This window comes from Paramacrobiotus metropolitanus, unplaced genomic scaffold (assembly GCF_019649055.1).
Source record: "Paramacrobiotus metropolitanus isolate TYO unplaced genomic scaffold, Prichtersi_v1.0 Parri_scaffold0000017, whole genome shotgun sequence".
Taxonomy (NCBI): Eukaryota; Metazoa; Tardigrada; class Eutardigrada; order Parachela; family Macrobiotidae; genus Paramacrobiotus; species Paramacrobiotus metropolitanus.
This window is the reverse complement of record NW_026570237.1, coordinates 807223-820729: the sequence shown is the minus strand read 5'-3', so window position 1 is coordinate 820729 and position 13507 is coordinate 807223. Positions and strand designations below refer to the sequence as shown.

The window sequence follows — 13507 nt, the reverse complement described above, 5'->3', positions numbered from 1 at the left end:
TTCCGTTTTGAGTGTTGATTTTTAAGATAATTAATATTTTAATTTTTAATGTGCTTTCTGAAGTTGGAGATCGGCGGCTTATCGCAAATCACGGATTGAGTGAGACAAATCTTTTTTAAGCAGCTTTGACTGCTTGAGAGTCGATTTCGTGAGTTGGCTAACTTGGCTGGCAGTTGGCACAGATGTCGGACGGACGCAAGGCACACAAGCATTTACGGATAGCGACTTTAATAAACCTGAACCCGATGAAGACATGTTCCAGTCTGCTCTAAACGTGTGTTTTTATTTTCTAAAAGATTTCTTCGGTGAATCTGCATAGGAAAGGCCGTTTAACTGTTTACTGGAACGAAATACAATGAAAACGAGAAAAGGAGCAACTGGCGTGGTTTAAACGGGGTTCACCTGCGCGTTTCCCTGTTGTGTCAAGGTACAGTGCAGCGTGCAGTGCATGGACATATTATTAGCTTCGGCCAGTGTTGACTGTGAAGAAACGATTAAAGCAGATCGTGATTGATTTCCTCGCCTGCTTTCCCGTAGGAAACCACTCCGAGCGATGAATTCGCTGCGGGCCGTAGCAACCCCTTCGGCGGCGGCAGCGATATGACGCCGCCGGACTTCAGGAAGATCGATGTGGGCCGGAAGAGACAGAGTCGCGAGGAGGCCGACCGCGACGACGCCTCTCAGACGTCGCTCACCGTCTCCAGAGCAACTACGTCTCCTACTCCAGCTCCACCGAGCGCGACCGCGAGGAGCCCTACGCAGCGCCCAAACGCATCGTAAGTTGTACAATGTAAATTTTATGTTTTAATCGTCTGCATATTATGATTATTATCGGTTGATTTGTTTGCAATATTTAGACAGCGTGTTCTGAATAAAACAGGTTCATGCTTACTTAAATTACGACAGAAATACTTGTTTGATTTATTTATCCTGGCGAAATGTTGTAAGAAATCAGGTTTAAAGTATTTATTTAATATTTTGTATAAAGCAAGATTTATTAATATTTTTGATTTTTTCTGTTTTTGTTCTGGTTTTCATGGGGGATTTTCTATGAAATCAGAAATAATCAATAAAAATAAAAAATAGCAGTTAAATTGCTTTAACAGGTTACAGAGGAGGAGGAAATAAGTTTGTGGCGATCACGGTGAGCGAGCCGCAGAAGGTGAACGAGAGCCTGAACGCATCCGCGCAGTACAAAGTCAGCACCGAAACCAGCGCCGTCTTCCGGCGCCGCTAGTTCTCCGTGCTGCGCCGCTTCAGCGGCTTCTTGGGCCTGCACGAGAAGCTGCAGGAGAAGCACGTCCACGTTGGCCGCTTCGTGTCGCCGCTCCCGAGAAGCGTGGCCGGGATGGCCAAAGTCAAGATGTCCAAGGGCGACAGCACCGCGCAGGACGGCGCTTCCGGTGCGAAGATTTTTATTTACTATTTTTATTGCAAAAAATTTTCATCAGAATTTGTTCGATTTATTTTGGATGAACAATCTGTCCCAGTTAACATGAGAAGGGAACTGTCAACTGTGTACAATGTTAATTTGTCGGACAGTTAATTAATTTTACCTCATTTGATGGCTGAATTTTTAACCAGTTCAATAAATTTTAACTATTTCAGTAAATTCAGATTTGTTTTATCGGCGATATTACGTGTGATATTGATTGAAATAATTTGGTTGAATTATATTTCGGATTAGTTTTTAAAATTATTCATTTATTGATGCATTTTTCGATCTATTTAATTCGTTTTTATTCCATTTAAATTTGGAATATTTAAGTAATTGATTCGTTTGCGTTGGATTTATAATTATTAATTTTTTGAATAAATTATTATTGATTAATTTGTGAATTAACTGTGCAGAGTTGGCGAGCGCGACGGGGATGTGCGCGAAGAGCGCGGCGATGCTGGCCATCTGCGAGGAGCGGGCGCTGGCGGAGACGGAGGAGAAGATCGACTTGGTGTACTCTGAGCAGGGCATCATCAACTACTACATATGCCATATCTAGTATCCACTACGTCCTGGCCGAGATGCTGCGCGACTACGTCGGCCTCCTCACCACCCTCAAGGTGATCCAGCCACGCAGCTTTTAATGGAATTATTATTCTGTTGTTAATCTGTTCTATTATTATCTTCCCAGAAAAACTGCAGTTTCCCCGTTTGGATATATTCGTCGTTTTCGTGCTGCGGTATTCTCCGTATTTCCATCGGTATCGTTTACAGTGCCATGGCGCGTCGCCATATGCTCGTCGAACTGGTTTTTCACCAATACACGCCGTCTCACACAAGCTGCACGGCTTCATGCGCGTGGCATCATGACACTTCCGATAATAATTGTTCACGGCGGGATATTCCGGCAATACCTTAGCACACGCTGAACACGGATACTGACCGTTAACGCTGTGCTCCACAACATGATTCCCGAAATGTACCGAGTTGTAGAACACCCTGGCGCACTTCCAACACTGGAAGCCTTTATGCTGCGCCTTGATGTAAAACTCCATTTTCCGGCGTGTTTTGAACTTCACCTGGCATTCCGCGCACTGATGCTCCCAGACTCCCAGTGCTCCGTAATCCGCTGCATCGCCGCCGGGTGTTTTTGGAGAATGTGATCCCCACAAAACAAACACGGTCGCTGATTGTCCTGCCGCACGCGGTGCTGCGCAGTGTGTTGGACCAGTTCCGGACCTCAAAAATTACGCCAGCATGCATTACAGTAGAAGTACCATGCATTTGGGGAGAAATCCATACTTGAAGCCCAAAGTGCGGACACAGTGCGATGAATGCCAGCAGATGTTTTCCAGTCGGCACACTTTGTACTACCACAAAAGATGGGTGCATCTCGGCGTCAACAGAGAGAAGTTCGAGAGGAAGCGGGCGGAACGGAGGGCGGCCGGCATACCGAGCCCGCGCTGTGTCAGGCCGCGGAATCGCACCGCGTATGAGGATTTTAAGCATAAATGTGAGGAATGCCAGCTGGGATTTGTGCTGGCCATTTCCATGCTCAAGCACAACGAAACACGACATCCGGAGAAAATCGTGTTGCTGTCGAGCAGCAGTCGTTATCTGTCTGTGAAGACACGTGCAATAGTGCACTTTGGGTCATGGAATTTTAAAATTTTCCTGTAATATGTTTTTCACATTGTTAACTGTTTGTCTGATTGTTTTAGCTAGGGTTTATTTTAACAGCTGCTTATCAATCGCATGCTAGCATAGTCGACTCTGTGAGCAGACAAGAAAATTCCGGACATTGGTGCAATTTGTCAGTTCTGTGACTTCTGTCAGCAGATGCATGGATACGAGTATCACTTTCGATACGTGGGGACGAGTTGTCGTGTACGTTGCTGTCCTAGCAACTAAGTACTGTTTTACTTCATACGTTTTCCTGTTATATTCCTGTCATTCTACCTGCTGCGTAGTTGCTGTTCACATCATTAATTATGTAGTATTAATTAACTATTAAAGCATTACTTATACAATACTTCACGTTTTCTGTTTTACGTAACTTACTAATAGTTGCACTACTGTATTTACCATGATTTTTGCATATTTATTTGACATTTTGCAGTTTGTCATCAGTGCCAGAAATGGACGAGCCTGCCGTGCTTTTCGCATGCGAAGCGCATACTGGATACGACGGTGATTCCCTATTCTGTGGCCAGTCTGCCGTCTATCCTGTACCTGGATGTTCCTCCAGATGGCCGTGCTGGTAAGGATGGGCTACGGATTTTCTATAAATAACTGGATGAGCAAGTCAGCTTTCTCGATTTCCACCAGAATTCCCAGCGCCAGCTGAGCGCTCACCTTTTGAAGCGCGGCACCATTCTGACGATCCAGGTTTATTTTTGAATCTAAAAGATTGTGACAGTGGCGATTCTGATGTCTTGAACAGATATGTCCACAGTTTTGTTGTTTTACGTACCGCCAATAATGATTAACGACGAAACCGTATCCAGATCAATGTGGTCGCGGTTCACATACAGGTCCAGTCCGTCTCCTCGTGAATTGATGCCGACTTGGAAGGTAATGTTGGCAACGCGGAGCGCTAAACCTGACCACACAGTGCCTTGCAACTCTACTCCTAACGAAGACATATATCTATACTTCCAGTTTAAAGACCACAATCGCAGGATATAAGTGTACATTGTGGATGCGCCCGCTTCAAGGATGGTTTATTATACCTTGTACGGATTTTATTCTGGCGGTTCGGCCTTGCACAGTTATCACATTAGCTATCTCGAGCAAAATGTATTCACCCAGTCCGTTAAAAACATAATGAAAGCCGTCGTATGTCCGAATGTGTGGATGTCCGCCACCGAATGCTACGAACACAAAAACAAATAATCATCTGATATGCTTGTAATAAGAAACTTACGTTTTTGAAATTTTGATAATAATTTTTCAGTGATACAAGACAAATCAACTCATAGCTGTTTCTATGGCAGCCACCCTGGTCGGCTTAAGCATGCGCATAGCAAGAAAATCCGTGGCATTGCCGAATTTCTTACCACCGGACAACGATCCTGTCGTGAATTCACCGGATAATTTGCCGGCTGTTGATGCGTACACGATAACCATTGCCGACGCGCCAACATTTCCAGTTGCACCGGAAGTCGAAAGAAGCGTGATGCCTTTCACTCGTGGAGACGACGATTTAAGTAGGTTCAGTACTTGAAATCTGTTGTATTTTTTAGTGCAGTTTCTCTAACGTTTTTTATATACGCAGTTGAAGAATCTGAACCAGTTTTGAAAGAACTGTTGCATCCAGATGGTGGTTGCGAGTCTCTTCCCATCCCACCTGTTGCACAGAAAGACGCCGTCTGGGAATGCGATGTGTTGGCGGAAATGAATACGCTAAAAACCAAAGCGCATACTGGATTGAGCAAAAATCGCTTATGTTTGGTGTGCGGCGAACGGGCATGGAATCTATCGGACCACCTGGAGAAAAATCACCCCGAAGAGGATGTTCAAGCCGTTGATGATGCGTGCTTCTTTTGCCGTAAAATTCAGAAACCGCGAGTCATTGCTCCTCATTTCCTGATCGTAAGCATATTGAGATGGTGTTTCGTTGCTGATCGCAGTTTAGATGGGAGAATGATGCCAGTAGTGTTGAAATAACAATTTCTATCATTTCAGATTTTCTAACGGCTTTCGAGCATTGGAAGCGGTTTAAAATGGTTTATTTAAATAATTTCAGGTGCCGATATTGAGTTCCGATCAAATACAGAATTGTTGAAAATAGCGATATTTCATCAAGTACTAATTTTTCATTAAATTTAACTTTGTTTTTGCCGGAAAAACTGTCCGGAAATTGGATATTAATTCAATGTTTATGCAAATTAATGTTATTTCAAAGCATTGTAAAATGGTCCAAGACGGTTTGATTTTCCACCCTTGAATTTTTAGGTTCATCGCGAAAGGGCGGCGATGCCGGACGAAGCCACCCGCATGGCTGCGCTGGACTTTATGCGGCGAACGGGATTTTTGCAGTACCGTTGTGTGCGGTGCAAAAAAATATTTCCCAAGAAACACCTGTTGGATTTGCACAGCATTATACATAGCCCGGACCAGGCGGATCAGCCTGAGCGGAAGTGCTCCGAGTGTCCTTTTTTGGCGGAAACTTTCCTGGATGTGGTGAAGCATACAGCGAAGCATCAGAAATGGTCGCGTAAGATCCGAACGCCGTGTTTATTATGCGGCGTCGGCGTGCGCGTCAACCTCCGCGACCACATGGAGAGTAACCATCCGGACGAGATGAAATTGATCATGGCGACATGGAAATTCCAGTGCCCGGAGTGTCGGCACCAATTCGCCAGGAAATTCGATCTCAACGTGCATGCGTCAAAGGTGAACAAAGGATGGCAGTGTGTGTATTGTGGACACCGTGAGGCGCAAGATTTGCGATGGCTGGCTTTCGACGAGCATCTGCTGACGCATAAAATTGACAAAAAATTCCCTTGTCTCGTCTGTGAGAAATCCTTTAAAAATTATCACCGGCTGTGTATTCATATTCGGGATTGCCATAGCGCCGACTGTGTACAGCATGCAGATATGGTTGCAGTGGCGAATTCGTCTGCAACCGTTTCTCCTGCACTGCTCGAACGCGTCATCGAGATGATTCGGGAAATAGAAGTATCCAATTGCTAATTTGCTACTGCCGGTTTTGCAGACGAACTTTTGCCAGCTTTGAAGTGCTCGATCCGCAGTGCTCGATCCGCACAAGATGCAGCACCCTCCTACGAACGATCTTGAAGCCGATCCGCGGAATTACTGCTTTTGGCAAAACAGCGAACATTGTATTTATTGCTGATCATTCCACAGGAAGTCCTGCATCAGCGCACCAAGATTTACGCCAACTGGAGGAACGCGCAGAGCACGCTGGCAAAGAGGCAAGAAGCGCGAGGCCAAGGTCAAGCTGGAGCTGCCCGGCAAGCGCGACAAGATCCAGTGCGCGCCCTATGAAGTCCGCAAGGTCAGCGCGGGAATTTACCTTTTTGTTAACAGCAAAACAGTTTTAGTAGCCTAATTACTAAATAATTTACTCAAGCTCATGTACTTCGGGCACCGAACTTAGCCTGGATTCCGATTTTGTGTAATTTTGTCATTAGACGCCTGTTATACATTGTGCCATGATGCTTCTGATGAAGCGCCCTACAACTCCGAGCAACGCCAGGACTGCGAAAAGCACGCAGCGGAAGAGATTAAATCAAACCCATTCGTCCTTAGAGTTCAGCGAATTTAACAGTAATTAGTAAATTTATTTATGATTGAGAGAATTAATAAGGCGTGTAAATGCTGGTTTAGGGAAAAGCCTGGCTTTCGAAACCTTCGAAGATCTCCCGGAAATCCTGCACCCTGGAAAGCCACGAATCGCGGAGGACGTTCTGACATCAGTGTGTGCGTATCGGGATTTCAAAGACTTTGTCAAACTGAGCCGTCAAGTGGCTACGAAGTTCCACCAGACTACCTACAGATCCCTGATCAAGTCATACGAGGATAAATGGAAGCCAGCTGACGACCTGATTATCCTGGAAGGGAAGCGCTCCAAGCGGAGAGCCTGCGAATCAAAAATAGAGTAATTTTCAAGCCATTATTAATTTTACCGATTTACGTGGTGCGTAACAATGGTAGAGTTATTGGATTTCGTCTTTCAGTAATTTAAGAGATTTTGTCCTTCCGCAGTCAGACTGTAGTGGCTGTTGCTAGTTAACAGCGTCAGAATTTTTTTAACCTACGGGTAGGTTGGTCCAGGACGCCCACCAAGCTTGCGGCCTGAGTTTCTACGTGATGGACGATGTGTCCGAGAAGAACGGCCCTCCTGCCGGCGGCAGCAGCCTGGAATTGGACAATGACGGTATGCTAGTTTGCGAAACAATAATTTGGATTTTAAAGTAGTAATTGTGATTACGTAATCAAAAATTGGTAAACCTGTTAGTACAGTACAGTACAGTACAGTGCAGTACAGTTAGTACAGTACAGTATTATGCTAATTATTGCGATTTATTTTTGCCCGCTAGTATTGTAAACTAGTAAGGTCATTACTCTAAATAATTTAATTAACGGTATTGACTCGATCTTTATTGGTCTGATCAAAATGCAATACACAAACTATTAGACTCAAACTCACTCAAAGAAAAGAGACTCAAACTACAACAGAAAAATTTGATTCAGTTATCCAGCCCTTCCATCGTGCCTAGCAAAGCCGCTTTTCCCGTTGAATTCCTGAAGTTAAGCGCTGTCGTAGAAATTCATGCGAACGTAGTTCTCCGTTGCTGCAGGTATTTGTTCTTCATTTTTGGTGATTATTTATTCTTGTGCGCGCCTGGCTTTATCGAGCGACGAGCGATGGATTTTATTTCCCTCCGATTATTTATTTAGTAGCGCAGCGTAGCACTTAGTACTCGTATAATCACGACTGCAGTTTACACAAAGTTGTAAGTTGTAACTGTATGGTCGTAGTTGAGGGCTTGCCGGAAATTGAGCGTGACGGCAGTCTACTTGGCCAGGCCACAGAAAATGCCACTACCTTGGCGTCTTGTGCTATGGTTGATTCGTCGTCGTTGGTTAAGGAGATCCTGGAGGTGGCGGGGCTCTTTGATACGGCCCACATCCTGACCAAGGAAGCCGCCAAATACTCATCCGAAGCGGATGATCCGCCGTGACGGAATATAGCAGTACTGTAGCGATACGTACGTAAAGTGACGGCTTTACTTGTACTTTCCATTATTCACTGTACTTCCTCGACGTTTCTCTTTTGTTTTCGGATTTACTTTTGGTTGTTTCTACACGGATGCGCCGTGTCTATATAAGTCCGTGAGTGGCAGTACTTTGGGGATCAGTTCTCTCATTACGAGTTTTGGCAGTTTCGGAGTTTCTAATTAAAATATCGTCGGAGATGCAGTTCTCGCTTCGCGTAGATTCTAAGGCTTAGCTATGCCACATTGAGATATTAGCTCATACTCTGTCGTTGAGTAGGTCGGTAGGATAGATTATTACGGTAATTATTCCTATCGTACTGATCTCTCCGTCAGCCGGATGAGTCCGATGGTGTCGCTGCTCGCCCGGAAGAGAAGAGGAGCCGTCCGACTCCGCTCATCAGTCCGACAAGTGAGCGACCGGGGGCGGCTGCCTTTTCTACATGTTTATTTTTTGACGTGTGTAGTGTATGACTTTTCATGAATTTTAGATTTTCCAGCCTACGTCCTGGTTACGTACGTGTGTATTGCGCGGCCCGTAGTACACAACGTCTGACCTATTTTCTGCATATGCCGCAAGTATTTTGCCGTAGCCGTAAACAAAGGCCTTATCTTTCGGATATAAATATCATGGCTTCGCATACTGCTCAAAAGAAATGACTGTAATCTGTACAATACGAGCCGAACCGCACATTTGAAATTAATCCTAGGATCTCCTCCTGTATTATGCTAATTATTGCGATTTATTTTTGCCCGTTATTATTGTAAATTATTATGATCATTATTCTAAAGAATTTAATTTACGTACGGTGTCTGTTTTTCGTTTTTGGTGATTATTTATTCTTGTGCGCGCCAGGCTTTAGCGAGCGATTGATTTTATTTCCGGTCGATTATTAATTATTTAATTGCGCAGTGAAGTATTATCACGACTGCATTTTACGCAGAGTTCTAACTTTATGGTTTTCTTTGCGCAGATGAGGGATTGCCGGAGATTGAGCGTGCCGCCAGTGTACTAGGTCAGGCCACGGAGAAGGCCACTAGCTTGGCGTCTCGTAAGCAGGCCGACAAGTGAGCGACCTGGGGCGACTGCCTTCTTTATGCTTATTTCCTTTTTTTCGGCAATGGCCACTTCTTAGATTAAAAAGCAGCGTTGGCACACAGTGCCACACACTAATTAAAATGATAGAAATGTTTATTTGTTCACGTACGGCGCTATGTCGCTGGCAGAACGACGAGATGGTAGAACGACTGCCTGCTCGTTGGGCGCATACGTGGGGGAGAAATAGGCTAATCAGTGGTAATCACTTTCAGTTAATGTGTTTCGAATGTTTACTATTTTTGGGAATTCATTACACGTCGTTTTGTCGCGGCAAATGTCGAGTATTTCGGTACTTACATAATTTGGATCTGGAAATGTGTTATTTGTCGAAAATGGTCGTGGACCTTGAATCGATTAAAAAAATGTTAATTTTATGCAAGATGCAGATGAATTAATGAATTACGTGCAGTCTTTTACACGCCGTGTTGGTGAGCCGTATAAACTCGCGGTTTATTTCCGCTCGTTATTACTATTAATTTTGACCATTTACTTCCTGATTTGTTGTATTTTTTTGATTTTAAATTATCTATTTTTCAAAATTTGATATTTTCTTTTCGCTGTTTTTCTTTTCGGTTAATGTTTTGTGGGAGAGAACGTATGAAGAAATTAAAATGGAAAACATAGTAATGGCTTTTTTTGTAAAATACCTAATAAAACAAAAAAAAAACCAACGCTTTTTATTCCCGCTGATTTCCGCCGAGTGGAAACTATACTGCACAGTGGACGATGCAGCCGACAAAAATTAAAAACTGAATTGAAAACTAAATTCAGTTAAAGAAATTCAACAAAACGGTGGCCAAATCAAAGTCGATACATCACCACTTATTCTTAGGTTTCTTAGTTCTTAGGTTTCTTATATTTCTTAAGAAACCTAAGAATAACCTAAGAAACCTAGGAATAACCTAAGAAGAACCTAAGAATAACCTAAGAACCCTGAGAAGCCTAAGAATACCCAGCACGGTGCGGGTGATCTCCGTTCTCTTCACTTGACACTGTGGCCCGCTGCTACACTTCAGACAGGAATTCCCGGATAGGGCCCGCGCTGAACCTTGGATTCGGATTCGGAGTTGGATTACCCAAACTTGGACTAGGATTACCTAACTTGGATTACATAAGTTGGATTACTTAACTTGGAATACTTAACTTGGATTTCTTAAACTGGACTACTTATTTTTGGGCTTGGATTACGTTTTCCTATACTGTTTTCTCGTGCTTATTCTTTTCCTCTTCTCATAAACTGTTCTTCATGCGAAGGCGACTTGGAAAGGCGCAAACTCGAAGCCCCAAGTGATTTGGTGGCGCAATTATTGCCACCGCTCAAGCCGCTTCAGCCGAGTCGGCCGCCGGCTTAGCCGCAGCTGGCTGAAGGTCTCACCCGGCTTAAGCAGCCGGCCTGGGATCGGCTACGGCTTGAAAAATCCCTCAGGCGGCTGGCCAATCGCCGGCTAAGCCGCGGCCTAGCCGGCTCTCGGCCAGCCGCTGCCATCTCTAGACTGTGCATCTGATGAAAAATTGAGAGTAGGTTAAATCTCAAAAGAGTGTCGTGCTGATATCCAGTGGCTAAAATATCAAGAAATATGAAATATAAATAAAAATTTAATTAAGAACAGCTGATTCGTTTTTTTTTGTTGCACAAGTTTTCTTGGTCCTATACATCTAATTTTTATTTTTTTCAAAGGGGAAAGGGAATGTGGACCAAACGCTTCTGTGCCGCTTTACGAAATCGTAAATAATCTGAGCCGAATACCGGTTGCATTACAGTATACAATAAACTTCGACTGCTACAGTAACTGGATGTTTAATCGAGCCATTATAGACCAAAGTTGTCTCTGCTTTTGGTGAAACGATTGCGGTTACACACAGTCGATTAGCTGAGAAGATAAAATTCTAACTTTGGAAAATTTCATACAGAAAATTTGTGAAGTAGCAAAGTCCAATATGGGAAAGCTAATATCTCGTTTAAGTAAATTTCAAACGGCACTACTGGAACAACCATTACAAGCATTAGGACAACGGATTGTACACTTCTTTGCAACAGTACTATTCAGTATACTGTTTCCTTTTTCTACTGTTTACCAACTTCATCTACCGATACTTTCCTAATAAAGCTACTTCACATGCGCTGCCGGCTGGTCTGTTCGTGACCTTTTCCCGTTCCTTAATTAGCTCTGCCACATTTAGTATGTAACATTGATCAGGGATTTACAAGGAGGAACTACGAGTATTTCATGTGGCCGAAAATGTAAATGTTTGAGAACAACTCAGGAAGATTGAAACATGTCGAGCAGCGATTTTTTACGCCATTATTAATTTTGGTGATTTACGTGGTGCGTAACGTTAGCAGTGTTTTTGGATTTCGTCTTTCAGTAATTTAAGAGATTTTGTCCTTCCGCAGTCAGACTGTAGTTGTAGTGGCTGTTGCTAGTTAACGTTAACAGTGTCAGAGGCCCATGACTGCGCCTGGTGCGTACGGTCCACACAGGACGTACTTGCACTCATTGCTTGCCATATCGCCTCTCTCGCTGTACGTACGTGTGCTGCTGCACTGCACTCACATCCGCTGAAGCGGATATACGCAGCGCATACACTGAGCCACACTTGCTCTCTCGTTCCTCTCTCGCAGTATGACTCAGCGTTCATACGCTCGCGTTGGATTGGGTCCAGTCTGCGCATCATCACACAGCTGATGGCACACAGCACGTGCTTGCCGCCAGTTGCTTTTTCACGCCTTGGCGAACGCTCAAGAGCTTTTCTAGCATTCACATGCTTGCTTAGCCATCAGTGCTTTGTTCTTTCTTCCTGCTATTACGCAGCATTGTTCCCTTTATTTGTACAATAAGGCACACTCGTGATCTCCTCGCGCTTGCCTGTTACAACAGCGTCAGAATTTTTTTAACCTAGGTCAGTCCAGCTGTCCACGGCGGCCACCAAGCTTGCGTTCTGAGTTTCTACGTGATTGACGATGTGTCCGAGAAGAACGGCACTCCCGCCGGCGGCAGCAGTCTGGAATTGGTTAGTGACGGTATGCTAGTTTGCGAAACAATTACAGGTCCTGGTAATAGTTAGCTTGTGCGCATTAATTCATCGTCCACAGGTTCACTGCTGAATTTAAAACTGAAAGCATTTGCAACTTCCGGTCGGTATGTAACAGGGTCGGAATGGGCTGCGCCAGTTCACTTGTGCACGCAACTGTGCGCGATCAGCCATATTGTTGACTGGTTGTTCGACCACAACGTCTTTTTATTGTTATTGTTCTTATACCACTCGAAGAAAACATTAGAATATGATCAGGAAAAGGGTTTTTACTGCTGTTTGAATTATAGAATCAATCAGGTGTCCTCATTTACTTTGTTATTCGATCAGCTAATTGCCCGAGTTATGCTCGACTATTCATAAGTGAGCAACGGCTGCATCATATGAGTATGCGGCTCTGATCACTCTGCCTGTTCAGGCAGCATGTTACTGCTACCCGGCAATGTCCAAGTGGTGCAATTTGCACCAGCTGTTTGTAAAAATCCATTGTTTTTGACATCAGAGCTGCAAAATTTTTTGGATAACTGGAGCTTCGAGATGTTATTATGAAGTAATTGAAGTTGATACTAATTTAATATCAGTCTTCTGGCACAATCGCTGACTTATATACACTTCGTAGAACTTTTCTTAAATTCTGCAGTGTTTTTTAAGCAATGTGGCTATTTTTAGTGCGTTTCAACAAAAAACAAAAGTACTGTGTGCCAAGAGCAATCTTTGCTCTATCGAATACATACATAGTTGATAGTGGCAATAATATCGACTATTCTGGTTTGGTAAAAATTGAGGAACTTTAGTGGTGCTTTTTGCACCCTGCAGACGCTGCCGGGTTAATTTAATTTACGGTGACTCAATCTTTATTGGTCTGATCGAAATGCAATACACAAGTTATTTGAAAAGAGACGCAAAGTACTTACAAGTTACAACAGTAACCGTGTTGCGATGACTCTCAAACCGTCACATATCACCGATGCTTATCATCGCCAGTGCTATAAAAATGGCAAACGGTCTGAATCAGACCCGTTTTTGTGTGATAACCGTTCGCTGTTTAGTTCTGCATCCCTGCTCAATTCGCCTTTTTGAACCGATAGGTCCTGATCACCTGGTCACCTCTCTACTCCCTATCAAAAGACACAGGAGAGGGCAGAGTTGGTCAGACTGGTCAAAATGCATATGGTCTAAGTTGCAACATGA

General features: G+C 43.9%; 1 protein-coding gene across 1 annotated transcript; it reads left to right on the top strand.

Annotated features, from left to right (window-relative positions):
- The first annotated feature begins 4616 nt into the window (after positions 1-4616).
- Positions 4617-8385, top strand: LOC129585537 (uncharacterized). Its single transcript, XM_055478251.1, has 8 exons — positions 4617-4647; positions 4716-5032; positions 5396-5853; positions 6311-6461; positions 6598-6733; positions 6794-7064; positions 7231-7343; positions 7949-8385. The coding sequence occupies exons 1-8, from the start codon at positions 4617-4619 to the stop codon at positions 8149-8151; spliced, it is 1680 nt and encodes a 559-aa protein (XP_055334226.1). The 3' UTR covers positions 8152-8385.
- Positions 8386-13507: the final 5122 nt, after the last annotated feature.

Coding starts and splice junctions, on each gene's coding strand:
- LOC129585537 (XM_055478251.1), top strand. CDS start 4,617: ATGCCTTTCACTCGTGGAGACGACGATTTAA. Junction 5,033..5,395: donor TTGCTCCTCATTTCCTGATC/GTAAGCATATTG, acceptor TTGAATTTTTAG/GTTCATCGCGAAAGGGCGGC. Junction 6,462..6,597: donor CGCCCTATGAAGTCCGCAAG/GTCAGCGCGGGA, acceptor TTTTGTCATTAG/ACGCCTGTTATACATTGTGC.